Below are 27,725 nucleotides of genomic sequence, written 5' to 3'. Positions count from 1 at the left end.
AATTGCTCTCTGCCACATGGCACAATGTGTTTTCTCATGCTGCCCAATGCTTAGGGCGACAAAAGAATAACTAACAGGAGACTGAAAAGCCACATTTCACTTTGTGTTTCCGGTTGAAAGTTTCGATCTTGTTTCACCTCCGACCACACCCAGCATCACTGTTGAGTGCATCAGTGACTGTGCTGTGGGAGAAAACGTCTGTGTCGTGATCGAGATTCTTCACTGAATGAAGGAGATAATAATACAGAGTGCAGTTTGTGTGCAGAATAAGTTAATGATGAATTTTGCACCCTGGTTTAGAGCTGCAACTATTAGACAGAAAACTAATCAGCAACTATTGTGTTGGTTGCAGCTTCTCAAATGTGAGGATTTGAAGCTTTTATGTGTCATACATGATAGCAAACTGAATATCTTTGTGGTTTTGGACTGTTGATCTGACAAAACAAGACATCAGCTTCGGCTCCAAGAAATTAAAACAGGCATTCTTCGTTATTGTTAGACAGTTCATAGACGAAACGATCATTCAGTTTATCGAGAAAATAATCAGCAGATTAATCGAAAATGACAAAAATCGCTAGTTGCAGCCCAACCCTGGTTAGTTCTGTAAAACATGGTATCAACACCTTTATTCATTACACTTTGTGGGCAAGGCATACACTAATCTTTTTCAGTAGTTTTGTAAAATTTTGTGTTTTGACTTGGTTACGACTCTGTGTCAACGATCTGCCATCAAATTATCCCAACGAGGTGTCAAAGCTGTACTCGGTATCATCAGATACACTGGGCTGAGGAATCAGAACCGTTATCAGGAGAGACAAAGTTGGATCACTGCTTCCCTGTTTGTGACACTCACTCACTGTGGTACCATTTGTCGATCATTTAGGAGCACCTGCATGAATAAGCGCTGCATCGTTGGACCCGATCCTGTCCTGAATCCAGCTCCACTAAACTAATCGTATCACACTCCCCTCTGACAGCCACCGTCATGTTATTGCAGGACCTTGATTGACAGGTGCGGGCCCCCTGCTGTTGCGGTATGGACGCCGAAGATGCCCACTTCGGGGTGAGGTCACAGTTTGACTGCTCTTCTCTGTTCAGTCTGAGGGGTTTCATTTAAAGGGCTAATTATTTCAACGGTTTCACAACGGTTGTGGGATTTGCATAACAGCTGATGTAACAATGACTGTGCTATTATCAGGCTGCAGCGTAACCTCTTACTTACCTGGTGGAAATATGAAATGCTAAACTGCGCAGCTACTTCGTCGAAATGTCCAAGAAACAGGTGCTGTTCTTTCTTCTGCTTACGTACAGTATTAGAACTCGTCCTGGTCAGGGACGGAGAGGAATGCTGTTGTAAAGACCAGTTGTCATCCAACACACACACACACACACACCGGCAGCTCCCCACAATCACATAGGAATGGCCCCCTCCCACATACGTGCTGAGTCTTAACCCACACACACACAAAGGCACGTACGCTTGATGGCTATCATTAGATTGATGCCACCTGACACTTAGTTAGTACTGGAATGTGATGGAAGGGAGGGGAGAGCCGGGTGCGGTGTGGCTGCCGAATCTCAGGAGCACCAGAGCTGATCTCGGCACGTCTGGGACGCGCCGCTCTGCTCTAACGCCGTGGCCTTTTCTTTTTTTCCTCTTTCGGCCACATCCGTATCATCCTTGACCTGTTATTTGCAAACACCCTCACAGTTCAGAGCTCATGCCAGCTGCAATGAATGAATGGAAGTGAAGGGGAGAGGGTCTGGTTACTGTTGAAAGTCAGACTGTCTCCATCTGTTGTCTGAACTGTGCCATATGCTGGAATGCACCACTTGGCTCCATCTGGGCAGAGGAAGCTCCCATTCCTGCCCCTCTATAATCCCTCACTCTTTCATTTCAGAGCGGAGTTGACCTTCCCTACTTCCCTACCTCTGAGTAACCACAGTTACGCCCCCCCCCCCCCCCCCCACTCCCCCCCACGACTTCAATTTTTCACACAGAGTATGAACATGTATTACAGTTACTCCGATATCAAGCAAGACATAACAAAAACAAAAGCTTGGCTTCAGCTTTTCCTGAAATGAGGAAGTTGAATGCTGTGATGATCACTAGTGCAGCATAGTTGCAAGTCATCTTTCCTCTAGGTTTTATAAGCATCGTCAGTTTTTGCACCTTAAATGACCTCTAACACTTTGCAGAAAAGGAACTGGAAATCACACACATGCTGTCAGTCACTCACAGTGTATTCGCTTTGTTCAGATGCGACATTTCAAGAGGGGTGACCCTCACACTCGCACCCTATACAGATGGGTGATGAAGTGAGTGGAGAGAATAAGCTGGAGGAGTAGTAGGATATAATAAACTGATATAACGAGAGGGGTGACCCTTTACCGACCACATTAAAGTTGTTTTTCAGAGTTTTCCTCATCCCAATTAAGGGTTTAAGGATAGAGGGCGTTGTGTATTGTACAGATTGTGAAACACTTTTAAGCTACTTTGTGAAAAATGACTTGACATTTGTTTATAAAGAAAATAGGATAAACCAATTAGATGTGTTTGCTGACAACTGAATCTAAGAATCAGAATCAGACTTAACTCACCAAGTACATGTGTACAAGGCACGTTATTAATACTTCTACATTGTGCAAGAACTTCGTCCTGTTTATTGCAACAGTGAAGGCATTTCATCTTTCCACCAAGATATGGTGAGATCTACTTCTGCAGCATTAGTCAGTCATTGCTTTTTTTGTCATGGTGACATAACAACTTTGTCTTTATCTGGGTTAAGTGGCTTTGGCAGTTTCACTTTAGGAAGGTGCTCGCTGGTTGATTGCGTGTTTAAAAAAAAGAGAATATGTGTCCCTGTGTGTGTACATGTCCATGCAGATGTGCGTTCATGGCCCTGACAGTCTTGTGTGTCTCTGTTTGGCTAACCCCTCCTACGCATGTTGCTCCAACACTGGCCTTTCTCAACCCGCAGCCCACTGGATACGTCCATGAATGAACACATTCTCTCTCTCTGTCTATATCTCAGTTTCTCTCTGTCTTTCTCTCTGTCTTTCTCTCTCACCTCTCTAACAGCTTTGTTTGTCTCTCTCTGTGTTTGTACAAGAACTCACCTTGACCTCAAGCATTTGTCAGCTCCGCTGCCTACCACTGTACACACACACACACTGTATTCAGGCCAGGACTGACGGTTGTAATAGTCACATTTCCTTATAAACTCTTACCACTAATAATACTTAACTGGCCTGCATAACCGCACATTCACTCGTATAATTAACCACACGTTCACTCATGTAATTAGACATGCTGTGTACATGTGCAAACATGTACACAAACATTGTTTTGTTGACTCAACAACAGTTGACGCTCAAATTTGCAAACAATTCTAATCCTTCACTAATTCTTCATATCCAATCGAAAAAATTTTATTATGTTATTGAATCGGTTTGCATGATTTGTCAGGGGAAACAAATCCAAATAATGTACTGTAAATGAACCATGAGTGTTTTAGAGATACTGAATTAAGGGTTGGTGATATTGATGAACTCTTCTGTCAAAGTATAACTTCAAAACATGTCATGATGAAGTAGTTTTTTTGGAAACTTAATTTAGAGTTTATAGACAAAAAATATTTTTGTCATCCTGTATAAGAATAGTACAAAATGTATTAAAAGACCACTTTTTTTAAGCAAATGTTACAAACTTCTTTGCAGCATAAAAGAAAAACAAACAACCACAACAATACAGAATAAAAAGCGTGGATAGAAACAACTGGATAAAACGAGAAAGATCAATTACTAAAATCAGGATAATGTATATGATTTGAGAATTGATATTTAAAAAGGATACAGCTATATGAGTCTAGTAGACCTTCTGAGAGGCTAAGGGCCTTAACAGACAAGCCTTGACTCTGGGATACAGTACAGTAAGAGACCACTGCGCGAGGATTTGAGTTTACATGAAGGTTCGTATCATCATATCACCTACCCCTATAAGTGATTGTTATCAAAACCATGAATTGATATGAAACATGGGTATGTTAAGTTATGGAACCTAATTCATTACCATGAAATCAATCTTTAAAATACTCTTCAAAAACTCTTCAGTGTGACTCAAGGCTCTTTTATTCCTATAGGGACTATTGGACGCACTCTTTCCTGTAATTACTTTCACTTGCCCTCTGCCCTAGCAGTGCACAATGGTAACTGTTGTACTTTGTAACTTTTTTTTGATGTGCGTTTGATGTGCGTCTCTTTTGTGTGCATTTGTGTGTTCCCTGGTGGCGGCTCTAGGTCTGCGGCCTTCAGAGGGCCGAATATAAAGGCTATGTGTTTTGTTTGTGTGTTTTGGGTGTGTATGCTTACAGGGGAAGCGGTATATGGTTTGAAGGGTGGGGGGAAGTTGGTCAGCAGTTCTGATGCATTTTCTTTTTCCCATTCAGGCTTTCTAAAGGCAACGATTGGCATAAACCTTTAATTAACTATCAGTTTAATTAGACCTGGAGGTTTTTACATCTTGGCTTCTAGACGAGAGCCTTCCTCTCTGCTCGGTGTCTCATTGAACTCAACACCAGGCTGAAAAACAATTTCCAGAGGCAGAATTTGGCCAAACTTCAAAGAAAGCTCAAACTAAAATGCTATTTTGCAATGCATGTTACACTCTGAAGTCATTTACCCCAGAGTTCAGCTGTTAACCTGAATGTGTCCCTGGGGACAATGTGGCCTGGAGGAGACAGGACTTTTTAAAATTGCTTTTCATTATCAGTGTCCCTTTCCATGTAGCCTCACAAGTTAATTCAAGAGATTTGTGTTGGGGAATAAGTGTTACGAAATAAATATTGGATGTTTTGAGAGTGGTTGCCCCTTTCTTTTTTTTTTATTTCAAGTGAAAAAGTAGGACACTTCTCACATAACTTTCACTTGTAGCTGATGCGTTTTTGTTCCTTTGACTCACTTGGCTCATGTGAATGGGATCCTACTACACTGGAACTCTTTTTTTTTTTTTCTAGTTCAAGAACCATAAGCTTTATGACACATCAGGCCTGTTTCTCTCTCCAGGAGACGGGATTGGATGGTGGGATGGTTTCCCTCTTTCCGCTTGATGTTATTTTTCACTGGGAAAGTTCAGTGTCCAAACCCTAATCTGGCGTAATGTCTAGCTCTGCTCAGCAGGGGTTCATGACGTTAAAGAAATAGCCCACCGGTTCAAAGTGTAGCACATAATGTTTCCTAAAACGTCTTGTTTTCTCTCCCTCTCTCCCTCTCTCTCTCTCTCTATCTCTATCTCTCTCCGTAGCGGGGTGTGTTCGGGGCTCAGTGCTCTAACCCAGCCATGAGCATCATCGGGGCTGAGGATGAGGATTTCGAGAACGATCTGAATGACGTGAGTGAATAAAAGAGTAGCACATGGCAGCCGAATATAATTTTATCATCACCCTCTCTACTTCATTCTTGTCATATTCCACTCGTCTCTTCGCTCTCTGTCTCTCTCAGGTGGTGGATGACCAGTGTAAACACTTCAACAATATAGAGCAGTTGAAGGATCGGCCCACCCACCTGCTGGTCTTCATGCAACATGTCATTCTACAGTTTGACCCTGCTCCAATGGTGAGAACTCCTGTAATCAAACACCCTGTCTACAAAGTGTTTTTCAGCCATACATCTCAAACACTTTAGATGGAACACTTTTATTTTAATCAATACAGCTTTCCACACAGACCGTGTAATGGCTAGTGTGTGTGTGTGTGTTGTGTTTAACACACTTAAGTGCAAGCTGAAGTGTCTTTTTAAGCTTAGTTTTTTTGTCTTTAAAGCTGCTCGCACTATGCAGCCTGTGTAGATATGGTGTTGCAGAGCGTGTTAATTAAAGTAGATGAGTGTGAGTGTTTTACTGTTTAATCAGTACATGGTTTTGGTGATTGATAGATAATTACTCCTTGGTCATTTTGAGAGACAGTTAATCATTACATCATTTATCAAGCAAAAATACCAAACATTTCAAATGTTGTTATTTGCTTGCTTTTACTTTCACTTCATTTCATACTATTTTAAAATTATTTTTTTTTTCAATGGATCAAAGTAATACCAGTCTAGTAAATCAGATTGATGATCCATTTCAATATTTGAAATAGATCACAGATTCTCATGGAATTTTCTTTTTTAAGAGATTTTTTGGCATTTTGTCTGTATTTGATATTGTATGAAATGCACAATGGATGCAGTTGGAATTGAACTGAAAACGTTGCATGTTACCTGGATGCCCCCTCCACGTGCAAGTTTGAAAAGCTGCACAGTTGTGGCTAAAATAATGGTTAAAGTAATTTGCTCAAGATTGAGATATTAATAACTTTAATCATGATTATCCACACAACTTTGGGAATGTAATAGAATTTTATCACACTTGAGCATTTTAAAGAAAATTCCCTTTTATCTTTACATCCTTATTTTCATTATTTTGGCCTTTATCACCATTAGTGCATTAACATTTAATTAAACTGTTGACTAGCGGAGCTTCCATCTCCACACATCCCAGAGTTCCTTAGGGTAATCGACACGAGCAGTCAGACAGGTTCCAAAGATGTCCCAGTTTAACCACATTATCATTATAAGTACTTATTTTGAAGCGAGAAGTAGAACAAGTAGTTACATTACATTGCATGTTTTCTGTGTATTGACGACGGCTTTTGCCTGCAGCCACAACACAAGTTCGGGACACAGATAATCACAATGTGCTCAAAACAAATACATGTGATCAGTCAGATAATGAATAGAAAGTGCTAGATTTGACGCTAATGAGCCATTTGGAACACAAAGAGTCAGTATTATACCTGATCAACAGTGATTATTCATGGCAGCTATAATAATGATACCCATTACAAGATGTATTGCACAGCCTTCGCTTGTGAGAAGAGCATGAAGCAGCACATATGTCGTGTAAGTTTTTAATGAAGTATGGACTTTGAGACATGAGCGCGCATTTCGCCCCGTCTCTGTGTGACTATATGCGTGTCAGTGTTGAAATAAAGCATGCCTGTCCTTTCCCCTTTGTTCTGCATGCGGACACAGTGACCCACCCAGGTACTGTTACACCTCCCACAGCCATGACACCCTCCCTCTTTCTCCCCCTCAACCTCTCCCGTATCCCCCCCCTTCCCCTCGTGGTGGTTCATGTACAGAATAGATGTCTGTCAGCATCAGTAGTTTAGAGTGTTTACAGAAAAGCATGTTTATTTTCAGACTTTGAAAACATCGGTATCAGTGAATCAATGGCTGCTTGCTCAGCCTGATAATCTCTTTTTGATGCGTTGTCACTATCCCACATAGAAAACAATTATTGTAGTGTTAAATGAATTCTTGAGATTGAGTGCATGATTATGACTGAAATGACAGTGACCTTTTTTATGAGAAATTTTCATTAATTAAAATTGACTTCTAAGTACATCAGATGAAATGAACTGAAAGTCTTTTTATGATGTGTATGCAAATATACAGTATTATATGAGTGTGTGACCTGCAGTTGTGATGTCAACTATTCAGTTAAATTGTGCACCTTAGAAACACAGAAACCTTGCAGTGCTTTTAATACAGCATCCTCTACATTAAGGGCTACGGAAAGATATCAGCACTCACTGATTTTTTTTTTTTTGTCCTCTCTCAGCTGTGTTACCTCCATGCTGACCTCTTCAAGAACCTCAGTGCCAAAGAGACCAAGAAGCAGTTTGTGGAGTTCTACAACAGCTTCTTGGATAAGGGTGCTGTAAGTAGCACACCACACTCCATGTACTTTGAGTTATTATCTGTATGCAAGTTAAATGACCTGAATTAATGAGCAACCTGTTAATGAGACATACGCAGTATTTTATTTCCCTGCTACCCACATAGCCTAAGTTTATAGATGTCATCACTGTATTTGGCTTTTTGGTATTACTCAAAATAAACCATATGCACTAACCGCTTTTTCTTGAAGACAACAGTTTGATGACCTTATTAAATACACTTTCATTTTCGTTGAGTGTGTTTGGGCTTGTTCTCAAGTCTCAGGTCTCTGGTCTGTTTTTTTTAGCATCCATCTTTGGTTTTGGGGGAGATAGTCACGCCTCCCTTTCTGGTTGGGTACAACTTTTCAGATCTGTAAAGACCTCAATTTTGCTGTTTGGACTCCTTACTGTCATTGCCTTAACGGATGTTGCATATCCTATATGACTTGAATTATCAAATTTATGTTTGCATGTTTTTTTGGTTTGAATAGTTTCAATGTTCCTACAATGACTGGCTTTAGGATAAATTTTCCCTTCATACTATAGTTGCTGTCTTTGTTGTTTTTTGCTTTTTTCTTAGCTTTAGAAGGCTGTGTCACCTTGTCACTAATTTTTCTTGCTCTTTCAGGCTTCTGCGTCAGTGGTGTGTATTATATTTTAGAAAAATATAGCAGCCTTTGCAGTATAGATATTATATTGTTTTCTCACAGTGTTGTATCAGTAGGAATTTGATATATTGCTCAGCCGTACTTTCTAAGTAGAACTCAGGACAGAGACGTAAATTGTTTTCGTTTGCACGGCTGTGTTGTTGACTCTGTTTGTTCTGTCTTTGCAGCACCTTTTATTGTCTGTCTGTCTTTTTCCGTCGCTCTTCCCTGCACACCTGGCCTTTGTCACTTCTCTGTTATATTTCCTCCTCAAAGCTCATAACACTCCACATGTCTGTCAGCTCAGCTGGCTTGTGCTGCTGCTCTCTCTCCCTATCTGTTTGTCTGTCTGTCTGACCCCACAGCTTCCTGTAAGGACCGTGGGAAAGCCCTTTAAGAGGACTCATCCTCTCATAGCTTTTTTTTTTTTTTTTAACCCCATTCTATTTAGTAACCCATTGACTTAAAGTTGGCCCATGTGCTTATTTTCATGTCATTGACATAGCTATCTAGCCCTCATCTGTTTTCCTTGGTAGGTTTTGATTTGTAGTGTTAAAATGACCCCTTGTGGTGATATATAGTTACTGCATCATCTTACTTGGATCCCTGCCAGTTGATGTCACACTATTTTTTGTTTTCTAGATCAATACAAAGACAGATCCATTTGTTTAAAAAACTTTTTACTCAGTTATAAATCCTTTACGTCTTATATATGCTGTATATGTAATATTCTTATTTCTGTCTCTGTACCTATTTTGTCTTTTTTTCCACAATATAGACTCTCAAAGTGACAGTACCACCTAATGTAGCTTCTGAATTGGGTAAGTTATTTTCCTATTCTGTATTTCATAAAAGTTATTACATATTCTTTGCCATAATATCACACACGTCTCAACCCCCCTCGGTGTCTTCCTCCTTGTATCCCAACTTCTCACTCACTCACTTCTCCTGTCCCCCCCCCCACCTCCACCCCCTTCTCTTAGACCGGACTCGTCCAGATCTGCTCACCGATGACGTCCAACGGCGCTATGCCCAGGAGGTCCAGAGTACACTGGCTGCCGAAGTGGCGAAACAGCTGGAAGACTTCAGGTGAGGATCCCACATTCTGAACACTATTCAGCATGTCTCCTAGAAAATTATACCCTAGATATGCTTTTTAAATGCACAATAACGGTCTCAGGTCATGATTACAGCAGGGACGAGGGGCGTTATGCTCTTAGGTTTTATTTTGGAGTGAATATATTATAATGTCACTCAGTAACATCTCTGTACTATATGCCAACCTAAAGAGATATCTATCAAGTTAATGTTTTTGTGTTTCTCATGACCAAAAAATAAGGTCTTCCCTGTAATTGTTCCTTAAGTTCACCAACAAGCAAGTTAAAAGCTCTCTTTTTTTAATCAGAGACAAGGTGTGAAAACCATACTTTATTTGTGGTGAGAAGAAATCAGAATACCAAAAAACTAGTGTAAATGTGTTACTTTTCTTGTAATCTAGATTATGAATTGAACTAGTATTGCTTACCTTAAGAATTTAAATTTCCATCCAAATTGCTGTGAGAAGCTGCAGCACCTCCCCTAACCAGTTTTTTTTCCTGTGAGCAAAAAAAAAAAAAAAAAAAGCCTAAATGTAGATTTTGGCAAGTTATAACATCTGCTTAAATCTAATTACACTGCCTGTATATAAACCTGCTGCCAGATTTTACTCTGAGTAGCAGCAGCACGAACACCAGAAAAGGTTATCTCTCACTCTCACTTTCCTTTTTCAATAGAACTGTCACCCTTTTACTTAGATTACAAAACAAAACTAAGCATCAGAGTCAAAGAACAGTAAGGGTGGTCTCCTTGAATATAAACACCCAGGAAAATCATCTGAGAAAATCTGAAATCTGAAAATTTGAGTATGAGCTTCCAAAAAGCAGTGCATTTATCAGCAATGTTTTCAGAATCAAACAAGAGGCCAAACAATAAGCAAATACGAAGAAGAACATGAACATGGAGTGCAATGAGAATTTTCTTGTTTCTTAAAATAAAAAAAGGTCGCTGTTCAGCAGCTGTCTCTCAAGGCAGCGGAGACTTTAATGAATAGCCAAACTGTGGGAATGGTCATGCACTGAACAGCTTTCTTCATCTTTACTACAGTATGTGTCTGCTCACAGAATCAGGAAAACATTCATCAACATACTGTATCAGTGCTGTCTTTTCAGTATCCGCCTCCTCCTGCTTTATCTTACATAGGCAGAAGAGAATGATGGGCATGACCCCCAACGAGGCTGAGCTGAACGACGTGGATAGCCACTATCCCACTGACCGCATCCCTAGGGAGATGAAGGAGAAGTCTGTAGCCGAGACCCTGCTGGACAAGATGTCTGAGACACAGTAAGTGTTACTCTCTGTTTCTTCCATTGCTTCTTGCAACACTGATAGTGACCATTTAAATGTTCCTATCAGGAAAATTTGTTGTTGACCCTGGCCATATTATTGTCTACCTACTAAAGAACAGCAAAGTGGAAGGAATTATTTTGGGTGTCCAGGGTTTCTGAAGTCAAAATGGCGTTGTTAGGTGACTGGCAGTTGAAGCTATGAAACTCTTCCAATTGAATCCATCCATCTTCCCGTTTTTTTTTAATTGAAAATTCAAAGGTCAGGGTTCCCACATGTCCTGGAAAATCTGGAAAACAGTTGACCAATTCTCCAGTCGTGGAAAACACATGGAAAATGAGGAAAAAAAAGTAAAATGTCCTGGGAAAACTTGTGTTGTCCTGGAAAATTATTTCAACATTCACCTATTTTCCTTTAGCTCAGAATGAACTACAAGGCTATCTATCAGAGCTCCCCAAAACGGATAACATTGCCATCTGAAAGGGCTAAGTTATGTTCAGGATCATATTGACGTTCAAATGATAGTTTATGGATGAGAGTATTTTGAATAGGCTGCTCTCGGTAATGTTGTGGAAACACTGTGAACACACCCTCAAGTCACGTCTCATGGTAGCACCATCAGGTTGGATGACAGCTTTGCATTATTTTGATTCAGAGTTTATGGGACACACTCAAGCAGAGAAGCTTTTGGAGAAAATCAAGACAACCTTGTCACCACTTGATCCAAATAAGCTCTTGGAGGTCTCAATGGATGGCCCTATGGTCAATTGGAAGTTGGATATTCCAAGCGGACAAGAGCTAAGTGGACTCCGATGCGCCAAAGATTATCAGTCTGGGAAGTTGTGGTTTGCATGTTGTGCATGGAAGCTTTAAAAATTAGAGAGAAGAAACAGGTTGGAAGGTGGGAGATGTACTGAGAGTTCTTTGGCAGTTGTTCCATGACTCAACAGCAAGGTGAGATGAATTCATTGAGGTAACCAAAACAACATCTCCTTTGAAGTTCTGTGTCCATCAATGGGTGGAAGACTTAGGAGTTGCCAAATAGAAGTTTGGCAGAAGTTCAGCAGCCATAACAAACTTCTGAAAAATAAAGTGCCAACATCTGCATCCTAATGTACAGTAAAAGATGCCACTGATGACCTTTCTTTTTCAGGCTAAGATCTAGTTTTTTGTCTTTGTTGCTAGACAGCTGAAGCCCTTTTTGGAGACATTCTAGACAGATGCCCAAATGGTGCCTTTTTTAGCAAAGGAGATCCAGTCCACCCTGAGAGGCTTGCTGTTATGCTTTATCAAAAGGGAAGAACTAGAGAAGATAAAGAAACCAGCTGTCCAGCTGCTGAAACTGGACCCATAAGACAAAGCAATCCATGTGGTACTCAAACAGCTGGACATGGGATTTGCCACAAAGCAAGCTTTGGAGAAGGCATCTGGAAAGCTCCAGGAAAATCTAGTGAATATGCAGGTGTTCAAGAAAGAATGTATCTCCTCCTTTGCTGTAACCTGCAAAAAAATCATGGAGTGAAGTCTTCTTATGTACCCGGCAGTGCGGCACATGAGCTCCCTTGACCCCATGACTATGGTAACAGAAGCTGAAAGTGCAATAGCAATATTTGAGAAACTCCTCAATGCAGGATGGTACATTGTACCTGAGTGTGACAAAGTTCTTGCTCAGTATAAAGCATTAACATCGCCTGTCAGTACAAACCATAAAGCAGAGCTCCATGATTTTGTTTACAGCTGCAGGCTTGATGAATTTCTTGGAAGCTTTGTCGGTGGCAGAGCAGAGTATGCAGCACTGTGGGACCTAATTAAATGTCTCCTCACACTGTCTCATGGACAAGCTGCAGAAAAAGAGGGTACTCTGTCAACAAGGATATGCCTGTGGAAAACCTGAAGGAGAGGACTTTAGTAGCATTGCGTTTGGTCCAGGATGCAATGGCTGGGCATGCAATAAATGAAGTCTGGCCAAAAGACCTCATTCATACACTGCAAAGGAGCAAGGATGAAAAGAAGAAAAAAGACCAAATTGCTAATGAGAAGAAAAGAAAGGACCTCCACCATGAAATGGCAAATGTTAAAGCAAAACAGCAAATAATAATGCAAAGCATTGAGGTGATGCAGAAAGAGGCAGACAAAATGGCAGTCAGGGAAGAGAAAAAACAGGACTTCACATTATTATCAAAATCAAATGCCTAAAATTGCAAAAGTGTTACGGAGAAAAGGGAAGAGCTGGCAGCTCTAGGAAAAACTGCAAAAACCTGCTGGAGAGTGTCAAGAGATTACACTAAACTCAATGCAGAACATTTTTCCCTGGAATGTGACATTTGCTTTGTTTTATATGGACCACTTTGCAGGATGAATATCTATGATACAGCAGCTAAATTTGGAGTTTCTTAAAAATGAATGTTTGTGGCCATGGACATTTGGATCTTATTCAATTCTGTTTAGGCCAATTTATGTTAGACTATGCACGGATCCTGATTTTTGAGTAAGTCAAGTGCCAGATACTTTGTATTTTGGAGAAAGAGACAGTAGAGAAAAGAGAAAGCTGAGGTGAAGGTTGCCCAAACCATCATTGACTTCAACAGAGAGGAACATATTAGTGTTTGGCATGATCCCTGTCTGTCATAACAGCTGGATCATCACTTAAACACTTAAGAATAGAGGCCAACAATGACTCCCGAAGAGAATTTTGGTAAGAAGAATAGTCACTAGTCTTAAAATTCAGCTCTATATCCTGGTAACTGTAAGCTGAAGTTAAAGATTATGCTTTCTAAAAGCCCAGTAACACATTCAGCAGTTTAAATCAGTTCAGTCTTGGATTCTGGGTCAATGTTAGATGACACTGTTGCAATTTGAAGCATTCTGAATTTGCTTTGTGTCTTGGAATAGCTTCTAGCAAAAAACAGCTGTTGATGAAATAATTAAAGAGGACATATCATGCACATTTCAGGGTCTATTTATATTCTGTGGCTATACTGGATTATATTTGCATGATTTGCACTTCAAAAAACTCCTTATTTATCTTATACTGGCGCTTTATGTAGCCCCTCAGTTCAGCTTCTGTGTGAAACAGGCCATTTTAGCTCATGTCTCTTTAAGACTCCCCTCCTAACTAGTCCACTCTGTTCTGATTGGCCAGTTTCCAGAAGCTGCGTCTCGACAGACTTGGCTCAGGACGCTACATAAACAAACAGTTGGATTTCACTTCTTTTTCTCGTTCTTTACTTGAAATGGAAATTTCTCAAATACATCCATACGTGTTCGGGCCCGAATCTGATCCAAAATATGCAACTGGACATTGCAAACAACCAGTGGAACAAACTCAGCAACAAAGGCTACGAACAGTCGGCCGTTTGTGGGTATGCACAAACAATCTGATGTCATCACAAGGAGGTAGTAGAGGTAGTATTGAAAAAGAAGCATTCAGAGCAGACTGAAGCCCTTGGCTTTTGACTTTCATGGAGCATTTTTACATACCTTCAACTCATGTTTTGGACCTTTGAGCAAGTTTATCATAGACATCTGATAACATATCACTATAAAAATAACAGAAATTTGGCATTACACTTTCTATAAAGCTCTGCAGTGGGTATAGGCAACATCAGCTGTGCACATAACTGGTCTAGTGCAAAGCACACAGAGATGAAAATCAAGTTCGCTGGACTAGAGAGCTGGAGAGGGAACAGTGATTGGAAGAGAGCATAATAGAGCAAGAAGGAAATGAAGAGGCAGAGAGGAAAAGATGGAGTCAGCAGTGCCACGTTGGCAGGAAGGCTCTCCCTTGGCATTTTGCCAACTACAGGGAGAGGTGGTGGTGGTGGAGGAGTTACACAGCGGAAGGGAGAAGGGGAGAGAAAGGGCCAGAGGGTTATCGACGCTGGATAGCTCCTGCCCTGGACGCAGTTAAATAAAGAAAGCAAGAGATCTAGAGGAAAGTTAATCTATCCTTGACCCTGTGGCCAACTACAATGTGTTATCCTCTGCAAAAAGCGAGTCAGACAGAGAGGGAGAGGAGGTCAGGGAGAGGGCAGAAGACTGTCTAACTTAATCTTGTCAGAAGAGAGAAGTGAACAACAGAAATAAAAGGAGATGCACTGTGCAGAAGCAGCAGTACTCTTGTGGATATACCCACACTGTCAGTGCAGAAGATACAAAAAGCCTGCAAAGCAGTCTCTATCAAAGACATGATAATTCAGCTTTTGACTCACTCTGTTACTATCACACAGTTGGATATCTATCTCTAATGCACAAACGCTTCATTCAGTCTCACTCCATTCATTACCCCCCAACAATCATCTGTCTATTCCCCTCACTTTTACATTCTCCCACACTCTTGCACCCATTCACCCCAAAACAGCCCCTTCCTCACTTGGCAGCAACATAGTGACCTCGCCCCATCTATTTCTCATTGGTCTCTGTGGTGTTGAGAGCAAGGCAACCAGACTATTTGATTGGATTATGCAGGGAAATCCCAAGGAAACCCCTCCCACCCTTTATGTTCATAGCAAAACATGAGTATCCAATTTCCACAGTCTTGCCTGCATGTTGCATCAGACAAAAACATGGTTAAATAGACATTTCCGCTGTGCTGGAGCATTTTTTGACTTTGGATTCCCTTTGCAGACATCTACTGGAGACAGAAACTTGAGCAGATAAAGTTTTTCTGATTTACTTTAGACAGACTTTTGGAGACAAAGAGTTTGACTTTTCGCAGATCTTTAAGAGTGCAAATTGAGATTTAAATTTATTGAACAGTCAGAGGTGCAGCTTTTGATGCATCTCTCATTGTTTTGATTTTTTTTTTTTTTTTTTTTCTTTTACTTCTTTGTGCAAGTATTAGAATATGTTCAATAGCTTCTGCTCTGAACACAATAACACAACAGTCAGCTTTGAGTTGGATCTGGAAAAGCTTAGTCACAGATTCCACCGACCCAAAACACAATTAATAATTAGTCGAGCAAGAGAGAGGAAAAATGCTACTTAAGAGGAAGAGGTGAGTTTGATGCTGCAAGATAAGAAAACCGTCTAACCATCTTCACTAGTCACTGACATCCTCCTTTTCTCTTTCAGACTTACAATTGTCCCGGACGAGGACAAATGGTGAGTTAAGTCTTTTGGTTTTTTGGTTTTTTTTTTTAATGCAGTTATTATATTTGCATGAGTGTTCTGCTTGAGTGAATATTTGTGTGCGTGGCGCTGATTTGATCTCTGCATGCTTTTTTCCGAGTCTGGGTGTGGTCAAACCACAAGATTTTGTTTACTGGCTCCAGTGCACCAAATCCTTGTTAAAACAGTTCTTTCAGTGGAATTGTTAACTTTGAGAGAATGTCTTGTACTTTTTCTCAAAAAATCATTGAAAGTGAAAGTGACTGAAAGTCACTGAACTCAATAACATTATCTTTTAAAGTGCCTGAGACCCATTCTTAAATTCTTTGTTTCTTTCTTAATCTGTTGCACATACATGATAAAACCCTGTCATGCACACCTTATGTTCTTTTTGCGTTTCTCTCTAAAGTTCTAGTCCTTTTGTGACTAATGTTCTTTATGTTGCAGTCCCTGTATTCAGACAGCATGCTCTGTAAGACTGGTGATGCGAGACACTTGTGCTTTTGTTGTGTGCAGATCCCCAGAGGCTCCTCCCTCTGTCTTTTTTTTTTATCAGCTCCTCTTGTTTCTCTTCAACTCCTCCTTTGTCTTTTTCTGCCATATGTTTCTCTCCTCCCCACTTTTTTTCAACTGCTCCTCCCTCACTGAACATCTTCAATTCTCCACCTCCTCCTTTCCCTCCCTGTATCTCTTCATCCTTCCTTCATTCTTCCCTCATTTGCATCATCCAATTTTAGACAGACTCTAAGCATTGCCATCAGTGATGTCACAGAGTGTGCAAACACACTTTTTTTTAGTTTATTTTCAAATATACCAAGAACATATGCATCTGTGTGAAAAAAGACAGATTTTGGTAAAGCTTTACCAGGAATTTAGCTCAAAAGCTTAATTTACTTAAATAAAAAAATTGTCAAAGTAGTTAAATCAATATTAATAAAAAGCATTATACTTTATAATAATAATGTCAAGTATATTATAAAATTCTATTTGTAGTATCTTATTAAAATAATAATAATAAACAACACCTTTCTCTGACTTGTCTTGCAGCCAATCCATCTTTTCAGCGGTGGTCTTCTACATGAAGCACCTTGGGGTTAAAACCAGGGCAGTTGACAGTAAGAAGTCCAGAGGAGGCTTCTTCAGGAGACAGCTGGTAAAGGTAAGCTACCGTCACTTATGTAGAAGGATCACATCCCTGGTCTGTTTGGCAAACCAAATAAACAAATAAATCAGCAAGCAGACATGTCTACAAATGCATTGCATAATAGCTAGCCTTCATGTCAGCATTTGTATTTTTGCATCCCTGAGATTCCTCATTCTCTATCTGTGTTATCTTTCCAGAATAAGAAGGATGAATCCACAAAGACCAAGCCCAGGGGGGGCTTTCCCGGCATCCCCAGCTGGATTGGCGGCAACCGTATGTATCTACATTTGTGTCATAAACAAACAAACATGAGCCCTGTTATATTGTTAGTTTATGGTATTATTTAGTATGTAGTATTTCATTTCTGACAGTTTTACAGTAATATTTCCAAGTATTTACAATCCAACATTTTGGTGTCCATGAATGATCTGGATTTGAGAATGTGTTGTCCTGCCCTTCTTTCCTGTTACAGCTGAGGTCAAACCTAAAACGGAAACTGAAGGTACTAGTCATCCCCCCCCCCCCCCCCCCCCCCCCCCTTTATCTGTAGAATGGTCAGATCCTTACTAATCAACTCATTAGCATGTCTGCATGTCCCAAATCAAACTGGAAAGGGATGCGGGTGGGGCATTGTTTAGTTGATTCTGTGTTTTAGGGTGGTTGTTTGAAGTTTTGAATGCACTTTAATCACCAGAAAACCTCACACGTTCACCTCATCTCATCTGCAGGGTTGTGGATGTTCCCTTGTACCAAACTAACCCTCTCATATACAACAGAGGCCCTGATTGCACCGCACTTATCCTGTCTGTTTGTCTGTCTCACAGTCTGTGTCTCTTTTTCACTGACTAAAGTGCTTGTGGGTTATGTTTTGTTTTGTCTTGTTTTTTTGTTGTTGTTTTTTTCCTGAATCTGCTTGGTCTAAATTTCAGTTCTGTTAAACTTGTTACACTCTTCCATCTCTTTAGCGGATAAGGAGAAAGTAGGTCAGGAGCGTAAGGGTCCAGCTCCCGGCAGAGGCTCCTTGACCGACCCTGCGGCCCCTTCTGTCGGCAGCAGGAAGTCAGGTTCCAGTGGAGGTCCCGCCTCCCTGCCTGGGTTAGAGGTCAGCGATGGCTCAGGCAACAACATCAACATTACCAACAACCCAGAGTCTTCACACACCGATGGTGAGCCTGCTCATTGACGAGAGCGTGTTGTATGTAGTCTGGCATGTGCCACTGGAGTATCTACAGACTTTTTTCAGTGTTAAGTTGCAGTTGTAGCAGACTCTAAGGACACAATTAAAATGATATTTTAAAGCCTATATAAAATTAATGTTAATTAATCTTTTAATATAATCATTTAATATTCTTTTTTTATTTCTATACATAATTTTAATGCAAATATAAATCAAATAGTAATTGCTGTTAAATGTATCTGTTAAATTAGTATCATTAAATGATTGACAAAAAAGTGTGTGGGTGGTGGCAATCTGGAGACAGTTTAGACAGCTGGCAAACCTTTAACAAACATGATATATATTTGGGTATATATGTCATATCACTATTGTATTTTTTCAGTGTTTAAGGAAAGTAGGAAGATTGGCATTTCTTTGTATTAAAGAGATGTATACCATTAAAAGTACCCTGTGGAGTTCCTCAATCTGAAAAGTTACAAGTGAGCATGTGTTGCATGTTATTACAATGCATAACCCCTGATACCTTCTCTCACCCCCCCTTTTCTAATCTTCTAGGCCTCTCAAGCAATCGCTTAGAGCCTCCAAACTTATCAGACCGGGGTGAGGTGTCTCCTGTTGGGCTGGTAGGTGGGTTGATCGCTGGGGAGTCCGTCTTTCCCAGCGACACTCCCACAGAGGAGAATCTGGAGAAAGACAGGTGAGGAGGATGGAGATGGTAAGATGACCATTAGCATCTAGGGAGTGAGATTATAACTGCAGCCTAGTGACTCCATAAGATACTATATATGTATTATATGATATTATATATGTATATAATTACAGGATTAGAGAGACCTAGATTGTAATCAGATTATAATCAGGCTGTAGGTGTTCAGAGTAAAGACTGTATAGATCCAACGACCAGGGGGAAATGGGGAAGTTACATGTCGGAACATGTCTGTAGCGCTCAAGCTGAGGGAGTGTGGTAAAACTCCCCTAGCAGTCTGTCCCTGCTGTGTGCAAGCTTTTGTCATGCTGCCCGTTGCTCGCTAGCTAACAGAGCCTGGAAGTTTTGAGAAGGACTCTCACCAGGTGAACTCGGACCCAGTTGTCCCTTCCAGCCCTTTGCCTTCCCTCTCCCTCCCTCCCTACTCCCTCATGTCCTTTCTCCTCTTTCTCCTCACAATGGCGCGTGTGCTCTCTTCATAATAACATTCTGTCTCATTTGTGTTCTTCCGTGTGCGTCCTTTTGTGCATCTCCTGATGTTTGTAATAGAGCTTCATTGCAGTTTTTGTTGCATTTAGGTGTCATTTGTGCAAGCCTCTTGTTTGTTAATGGAGTGAGGTAAATATTGAACATCACTTTGGTGATATTTTCTAGCCTAAAGGAATTGTTGTGGTTCTGTTGCTGTTCTTTATATGAGCTGTTCTATGCTGAAGCTTTTTAAAAACAGGTTTTGAATTTAATTTAAGAATATAGAGATGGCAAAACTTTTTTTTTTTTTTAAGCTTTAAGAGCTTTGTCTACAGCTTAAGACAACGTAGCTAATCATCACATTGTGCTGTCACTGTATGAGTTAATAGGTAAAAGTGAATAAATTTAGTTTTGTATTGAATTTGTTTTTGCTGCTCATCCCGTGTGCTTGTCAAGGTGTCTGTGTCTACTGTGGCCAGGGCCCGTCTTTTGTCCAGCTTGTCTCCACAGTGTGTGCGGTTACATGTTGTGCCAGGGGCTTTTGGCATGCTACCCTGACAGTGGTTAAAACATTTGTTTAGTATATTAATGTTGGGGTGTGCATTTGCATGTTATGGTTGTCATTGTAGCTTGCAGGAGTTTTACAAAGGCGCGTGTGTAACAATGTGGTGTCCCGTGTTTTTACAGACGGAAGACAAGGTGGGTCTCAGCGCCTTGACAGAGTCACCGACATGCTTCAGGCCTAATACTGACCACACAACACACATTTACAAGCTCAACAAACAACACTCACGTGCATACCCACCTTACATTGAGCCCTGTGCTTCTTGGCTGATACATTACACAAACACTACATGGCTAAGTATCATTTACCTGCTTGTGAAAGGAAGTGGAATTAACTTGATTGTTGAGAGCAGCTGGATTATTGTCAGTGGATGTTTATGCACGTTGTGTGGAATTGGAGAACTGTTGACTTATTAATTGCCATTAAAGTTGCCTAACTGAAAACTTTTGGGACATGCAGTACAGTATGTAGTAGCAATGCATGGATACTTCCCTAACATACTTTTGTAGATTGGCTCACAGTGGGTCAAAGGAAATTCTCTGTAACAAGTGAAGAATATTAAGTGCTACCATTGTCTACAGTATAAGGTACATACTCTGTGTTTCATTGTCTAACTCAATATGCATGTCATATGTCATGCATATTTACTTGTCACTCATTTTCTCCATCTGTCTTTTGTCAATGTTGTATTTTTTCATTTTTCAACAATTCCCAACTCCCTCCTCTGCTGTACCTTAACTCATCCATCCTCCTCTGTGCATTCACAATTGAAACGTCTATCCACACTGACTACATACGTCTGTGATACTTTCCCTTCTACTGTCCTTGCCTTCACTGCCGATTGGCATCTCCTCTTTTCATTCTGTCACACTTTTGTTTTTGATTCCTTTGGCTTTTTTTCTTTTCTTATCCATCTGTCCTTTCTCGGATTTGTTCCTTCTTTTTCTTTTCCAATTCCTCTTTCCCTCCTCTCTGCCCCTGTCTTTTCTCATCCCTCCCTCCCCCATCCTCTCCCACCTTCCCTCCCTACAGTAGGAAAGTGGCACGTAGTGAGAGTGCTCGCGTGGACAGGCACTCCTCTCGGCGCCGCGGCTCTACCCGGGTCAAACAGTCCCGTTCCCGTAGTGATGTGGATCTCCAGCAGCCGATTTCTTCCACGACAACATCACCTGCCCCCCTCACTCCCCAGCACCTCCATCCGTAAGATGGACAAAACCCCACTTAACCCCCTCTCTGATAGAGAGGTGCACAGCAGAGACAGACAGGCTGCCAAAGACTGACATAAGAAAAACAAAATAAATATTGTGTTTCAAAAACAGGAGCAGCGCAGCAGTCCTGAAATAAGCAGATAGAAGTTTGAATTGAATAATTATAATGGTATACTATAATGGGAATATTGATTGATCCAAATCTTCTGGGCCATTCAAAGTTACTGAGTAGATCTCATTGGGGGCAATTTAATAAAGAAAAGTGATGATTAATGTGGGTAAGTGAAAGTTATTTTTAAAGAGCACATATCCATTGTAAATTAATCTGGCTGACACGTTTACTGACTCACTATTGACTCTCAGACAGATCTGTTTCTTAATAGTTGCCCTGTGCTGTGACTGACAGGAAGTGAGTAACAGTCGAATGGCTCTTATTTTCAGACACTTAAATCTTTAGGGGAATGATTATTGAGTCAGATCAACATGGGCCATTAGGTAAGCATCAAGTGCCAGCCCATTATTAAAGATTATAGGCTTCTTGCTGTTAGTCAATTATAAATCCTGACAACACTGTCAGAGGTACTGTGTTAAGAATCAGAGGGGAACATCTCGAAACAAAAAAGGATCCTGAATAAGCCAACAGAGGTCAAGCTCATTCAAAGTTTTTATTCCATTTGATCATGCCCAGTGTATGGCCATAGAGACTTTGCATTTGCATAATACATATTCTTATTCATTGTAAGAATATTGCATTGCTACCTCATAGAAGTCCAATCGAGAGCTGACTGTGTGCAAATAAAACCATAACAACCAGGATAGAAGAGGAGAAAAACATATGCACTCTGAATTCTTGAATTGTAGTGGGACAGACTTGGGTTAATTCATAAATGACATAATTGAAAGTGAATCGCTTGATGGTGACTGTGCAACAGCAATCTGCTGTGGTTTTTGTACTTTCCCATTTTGACCACAGCTTCACTCTTCACGTTGTAGCTGAAATACTTTAGTTAACCTACTGTTTTAGCAATAGCCACTGTAGCTCGGCTGTGGAAAAAATAAAAGACGTATAGCTAATCTACTAGATGCCCTGGTTTACATTGTCGAACGTCTATTCAGTGGAGACAGCCATGTTGTATATTTGCACAAATGCAACTAGCTGTTAACAGCTGCTGTTGTTCCAGTGTTCAAGTGTTTGTCACATCACCTGATAGCCTCCTGGTTCATACTTGGATTAAATTGTAGTAACCCTCAATCTAAACTAATTCTTCTCCCATTTTCTTCCCATTCCTCAGTATTGAAGGGCCAAGTTTAGTTTTTGAGGGGCCTGGCCCCTCCCCCACCAGTCCCTCCCCACAGCTGGAGGAGATGGACCCGCGCTTCCAAGAGTTGGAGCAGGACCCGCCCAATTGGAGGGAGCTGGCCCCTTCTGAAGCCCTGTCCAGCCTCAGCAAGAAGGAGACCAAGAGGCAGGAGGTCATCAACGGTGAGGAGAAGAGAGATGAAGCAGCACATGAGAAGATGTGGACTAAATATCTTCTATGAAGAACGTGACAAATTAAACAAGATGTCCCTTTTTGAAGATCTTATCAGCATCTCTTATACCCTGTCAACTTCCTCTCTCCTCTCTTAGAGTTGTTTGCTACAGAGCATGCTCATGTGCGGATGCTAAGTGTCCTTCAGACGGTCTTCTCCAAGCCATTGGAGAGGGACGAACTCCTGACCTCCACTGAGCTGGCCGCCATTTTCCCTAACCTGGAAGAGATCATTGAAATGCACTGTGAGTACTGCTGCAAAGAGGCTATTTCTGACTTGTGTTTGTATCCTCCCAGAGTCAGACGCATAGAATAGGAAACTAGTGCTCTCCTTCAACACAACAAGCAAAGCATCATGCAGTGAACTAGAATTGTTTGAAGTTGCTTGTTATTTATTGGTGGAAATTATATGTTTTTATTTGTTGCTGGTGATAAAGTTGGGGAGCACAGTCAAGAATAATACAGAAGTCAAATAAAATCAGTGTTTTAGCACCCAGGCTGCATCAGTACTTTTGTGATTGCTGGGAACTTCTTTGAGCTGTTTCAGAATTTGTTTATAATTTCGACTGATAAAACAAGTGTACACAGCACTGATGCCTACTATTACAGTACTAGAAATGAAAAGTTGCTCACTGTATTTTAAAAGTAAACTGTGTGTTTGTTTGTCCAGATACCTTCTATGAGAACCTGAAGAAACTGCGTTTGGAAGATGGCTTTATAGTCAAATCCATCAGCACCACAGTACTCAACAGAGTGAGTCATCATAATCTTTCCCTTTATCTCATCCAATTTCTCTTTTCTTTCTGTATCTCTGTTGCTTTTCAGAAGACTGATATATGCTGACCATATAACTCAACATAATTTGGCAGTAGTTGTGCCAAAATCTGATTTTGTTGACAAGACAGATGCTGATAGCTATTGATCTACAGTACCAGTCAAAAGGTTGTACACAAAGGAAAGTGTGTATGAAAGTAGAATATAATAATGTTGTAATAGCCACACAGTTATATTGGTTATATTGTGTTCGTGTGTGTGTTCCAGTTTGGTGGTCATGAGGGGGAATGGTTCCAAAAACTGACAGCTCGATTCTGCAGTCACCAGTCGTGGGCCCTGGACCAGATCAAGAGCAGGCAGAGGAAAGAGCCACGCTTCAACTCTTTCATACTGGTACTATGCATATGTGCACTCAAACACATACACATCTCTCTGTCTCATACACACACACACACACACACACACACACACACACACACACACACACACACACACACACACACACACAAAAACTGTGTCAAAACCCCCCAGAAAGGTATACCAAAAAGACACACATGGATGCACTCACAGGTTTGATGTGCAAGAAGTCACATACGTAAACGATTGCCACCAAACTGATCACATACAGTACATGTACACACTTTCTGACTCTGAGCGTTTGTGTGTTAATCCCAGGAGGCAGAGAGTAAGCCCCAATGCCGCAGGCTGCAGCTCAAGGACATCATTCCCATAGAGATGCAGAGACTGACCAAGTACCCGCTGCTGCTGGAGAATATTGCGAAAAACACAGGTTTGTATTTGTTTCTATATGTCTCAAGCCCATTTGTGGCTTGTGTGTGTGTGTCTGTGGAATATGAAACAAAAGTCAGTATGCTGCAGGCTTATTTTAGATCAAATTTTACACCACGTTATTGATATGCTGTATTTTGGGATGTGATACATTTTTTGGAGAATCAATTGAGAAATTGTTTATGGATAAAATAATCAGGCAGGATTGTCTGTATTTGGCTAATCCAACAAATTAAATACTTGACAAATTAAGGCACCCAATGCAAAAATCATACGGTCAACGGTCTAATAGATCCACAACCACAGTATAAACCATATGACAAAATTTCTGATGGCAGACAAATTGAAATCGGTTCATGGTATGTATCATCATATTGCCCACTACTAAATGTGAAAATCTCACATTTCTTATATATCTGTGTTTAAATTTGAACGTGACAGAGGATCATCCACTAACGACTTGATGTCTGGTGTTTATGTAGACTTTGCAAGCTGATGCATGGGCTTGTATTTGTGTGATGATCTATTTGTTTGTTTTCCTTCTTAGGAGTATATTTGCTTAAGATGCAGAGGATTATTATAGTAATGTTCTTAACCATGTGTCTGTTTCAGAACACAAGATAAATGTGGAAACTATCTGCTCAACTAACTTAAGCACACTAGAACACCCAAACATTTGAACAATCGATTACTGTTGTCCCAGATTCCCCTTGTACACTCATGATTTATGGCTTTTGTTTGGGCTCTGCTGTGAAAGCTGTATTTACCTCAGCTCTGTGTTTTCTGTCTCACCACAGAGGACCCGACAGAGAAGGAGGACATCCAGCAGAGCGCAGAATGCTGCAGAAAGATCCTCAACCATGTCAATGAGGAGGTCAAAGTGATGGAGAACCTATTGGTGAGAAACACACAATCCATCACTCAACACACTGTTATGTAGTGACTGAGCACCAATTGGATTCTGGTCAATTCATTTTGAGACCTCTGAAGGTTTCTGCTGCTTCTACTTCAGAGATGTGCTGTCTGTCCTCTGTCTGACCCCCTAATCTTTTTCTGTCTATTTCCAGACTCTGAAGGACTACCAGCGCAGACTGGACACATCAGGGCTCAAACCAAGCAATGAGCTTTATACTGAATATAAGGTAAGGTTTTTTCAAAAAAATGTGTTTGCACACATGTTACATTATACAGATTTTAGTTCTTTGATGGTTTTGTTGCAAGAAATGTTCTTATTATTGTTGTTTGAGCTGTTTCATCAGTCTCCCTCTGTCTTTTATAGAACATTGACCTGACTCAGAAGAAGATGCTTTATGAAGGCCCTCTGACTTGGAGAGTCACCAAGGAGAAGGCAATTGGTAAAGACATGTTTGTGTGCACACTGTTTCCTGCATTTTTATCAGAGATGAACATTTCACAGACATGTTTTTCTTTATTTATCCATTTAAACTGGTATTTGATAAAATTCTTTTAGGTGTCATTTTTCTGTTTCCAAAAATTTTAAAAATCCACTTCAAACAAGGGTTGAATTTGCTGTTTACATTTCCCCATTAAAATTTGTAATAAAAGGAAACTGTTTGAGATCATGGTGGCCCATTGACTTTATTATTTGATATATAATGACTAACTTCTCTCTCTCACTCCCTTCCCTCCTCATCTCTCAGAGGTGCAGTGTGTGTTGCTCGGGGACCTGCTGGTGCTCCTGCAGAAGCAGGATGACAAGATGGTCCTCAAATGTCAGAGCAAGAGTAACATTGCCATACAGGAAGGCAAGCAAATGCTGAGCCCCATTATCAAGCTGGACTCGGTTTTCCTTCGTGAGGTGGCCACAGGTCAGTCCCACACAGAAGTACAGTAGTTAGAAAGAGAAATATAGGTAACTTCCATTGTGAGATCAATATCACCCAAGCTTACAATTTCTGTTGTTTTTTTCTGTTCTGTCAGATCGAAAGGCCTTTTATGTTATATTTACTTGGGACAGCGGTGCTCAGATCTATGAACTGGTGGCTCAGTCTCTTGGAGAGAGGAAAACGTGAGTGCATGAGGACTGATCTTTTTTTTTTTTTTTTCAGTAGGTAAACCATATAATAAAATTTAATCTAATCTGTGTGTGTTTGTATTTTATAGCTGGACTGAAGTGATAAAGTCAGCAGTGGATGATCTGAAGAAGAGTGGAGCACCCATGAAGTTGCCACTGCCTCCTGGAGTTGGAGGAGCCCCGTTCAGTCCAACGTAAGTGTCGATATGTGTGTTTTCAAGCAGCAAGATATATTCATCGCTTGCCAAAGTTCACCCATCTCAAAATGAATTTCTTTTGTCATTTTCTCTCTGTCAGGCTGACTGCCCCTCTGAGCCCGACTGAGAATGGAAGTTTGAAAAGCAGCAGTGGTGAGACCACAGTGCTTTATCAGCTGAACACTTAATAAAGAGTACAAACTTGTTATTGTTACACATTTCTGAAAGCTCAAGCCAAAGTTAAGCCATGTGTCTGTCTCTAGATCGAGATAAGGACAGCTTGACGGATGAGAAGTCGACAGACCCCAGGCACACGCTGATTGATTTCCTGTCAGATAAAGGCTTTGACTTGATAGGCCACTCCAACAGCGATCAGGAGAAGGTGGCCAATAATGCTTTGGATGAAGGTGAATAGGGGTCTTCCATATACTCCTATAAATGCATTTTTATAACTGTATTGTCGGTCTTAATGAAACCACTGAATCTGTCTCCTCTGTTAGTCATGTCGCTAAAAAGGCTGTTGGTCGGAAGCATCAGTCTATCAGAAGACTCACAACCTGATGAAGAAAACGGAGAGGAGCAATCAGAGAGGCCCAATCTAGACACGGATAGCTGTCAGTCAACAGGTAGGCTTCTGGAATAATTTGACATTTTAGAAAATGCACTAATTCCCTTTCTTGCAGAGAGGTAGATGAGAAGATTGATATGATTAATATGAAGCTAGAGCTTGCTATGGCTTGCTACCATTAGCTTTGCTTAGCATAAAGACAGGAAGCTAGCGTGGCTAAAGGTAAACATGTTATATCTTGATTGTTTTATCTGCATTTCGGTTTTAACAGTTAGTAGTGTAAAACATCACTTTTACTGGTCAGTATTTATGGACTGTAACTGAAAACAAAACTGGCTGCTGGCACTTCTAAACTGAGTCTTTATGTCCACAGAAGAACACAGTCAGACAACAGACAGAGGAGCGGAGGAGGAGAATGAGAACTCTTGTGAAAAAGAAGGTGCAGGGACGAAGGGAGAGGAAGAGAAGAGCATCAGTGCACCCCTGGTGTTGTCCCAGGAGAGGATGGAGGAAGTATGCAGGAGGCTTCACAGTCTGGAGGAACAACTAAAGAGACTACAGGTGAAGCGAGTTGAGCAGAGAAAGATAGATGAGAATATAGAGAGAAACTCTGTGTGGGGAGCAGGTATGACAGGGGCAGATACAGATGAGACATAACAAG

The 27,725-nt window shown here is 40.8% G+C and overlaps 1 protein-coding gene across 7 annotated transcripts in view; it reads left to right on the top strand.

Moving 5' to 3' along the window:
- arhgef1 (Rho guanine nucleotide exchange factor (GEF) 1) overlaps positions 1 to 27,725 on the top strand; it is a 40,981-nt gene that overhangs the window by 11,819 nt on the left and 1,437 nt on the right. The window contains exons 2-31 of one of the 7 annotated variants that reach the window (XM_067601015.1): positions 884 to 1,063; positions 5,303 to 5,389; positions 5,500 to 5,613; positions 7,664 to 7,762; positions 9,189 to 9,231; positions 9,394 to 9,499; positions 10,649 to 10,789; positions 15,866 to 15,895; positions 16,949 to 17,060; positions 17,243 to 17,318; positions 17,518 to 17,547; positions 18,011 to 18,211; positions 18,778 to 18,919; positions 20,084 to 20,095; positions 20,994 to 21,161; positions 22,462 to 22,652; positions 22,800 to 22,946; positions 23,372 to 23,454; positions 23,743 to 23,868; positions 24,151 to 24,265; positions 25,062 to 25,162; positions 25,332 to 25,406; positions 25,544 to 25,619; positions 25,926 to 26,093; positions 26,206 to 26,293; positions 26,389 to 26,493; positions 26,597 to 26,649; positions 26,760 to 26,903; positions 26,997 to 27,122; positions 27,441 to 27,625. In XM_067601015.1, the coding sequence (XP_067457116.1) occupies positions 1,037 to 1,063; positions 5,303 to 5,389; positions 5,500 to 5,613; positions 7,664 to 7,762; positions 9,189 to 9,231; positions 9,394 to 9,499; positions 10,649 to 10,789; positions 15,866 to 15,895; positions 16,949 to 17,060; positions 17,243 to 17,318; positions 17,518 to 17,547; positions 18,011 to 18,211; positions 18,778 to 18,919; positions 20,084 to 20,095; positions 20,994 to 21,161; positions 22,462 to 22,652; positions 22,800 to 22,946; positions 23,372 to 23,454; positions 23,743 to 23,868; positions 24,151 to 24,265; positions 25,062 to 25,162; positions 25,332 to 25,406; positions 25,544 to 25,619; positions 25,926 to 26,093; positions 26,206 to 26,293; positions 26,389 to 26,493; positions 26,597 to 26,649; positions 26,760 to 26,903; positions 26,997 to 27,122; positions 27,441 to 27,625 (3,171 nt within the window). In that variant the 5' untranslated portion in view covers positions 884 to 1,036. Of the gene's footprint in view, positions 1 to 883; positions 1,064 to 5,302; positions 5,390 to 5,499; positions 5,614 to 7,663; positions 7,763 to 9,188; positions 9,232 to 9,393; positions 9,500 to 10,648; positions 10,790 to 15,349; positions 15,789 to 15,865; positions 15,896 to 16,948; positions 17,061 to 17,242; positions 17,319 to 17,517; positions 17,548 to 18,010; positions 18,212 to 18,777; positions 18,920 to 20,083; positions 20,096 to 20,993; positions 21,162 to 22,461; positions 22,653 to 22,799; positions 22,947 to 23,371; positions 23,455 to 23,742; positions 23,869 to 24,150; positions 24,266 to 25,061; positions 25,163 to 25,331; positions 25,407 to 25,543; positions 25,620 to 25,925; positions 26,094 to 26,205; positions 26,294 to 26,388; positions 26,494 to 26,596; positions 26,650 to 26,759; positions 26,904 to 26,996; positions 27,123 to 27,437; positions 27,626 to 27,725 lie in introns of those variants that run through there. The other 6 variants (XM_067601014.1, XM_067601018.1, XM_067601017.1 and 3 more) reach the window with 6 other exon arrangements.

This window comes from Thunnus thynnus, chromosome 10 (assembly GCF_963924715.1).
Source record: "Thunnus thynnus chromosome 10, fThuThy2.1, whole genome shotgun sequence".
Lineage (NCBI taxonomy): Eukaryota > Metazoa > Chordata > Actinopteri > Scombriformes > Scombridae > Thunnus > Thunnus thynnus.
Note: the sequence above shows the minus strand (reverse complement) of the source record. Positions and strands in the feature narration are given on the sequence as shown.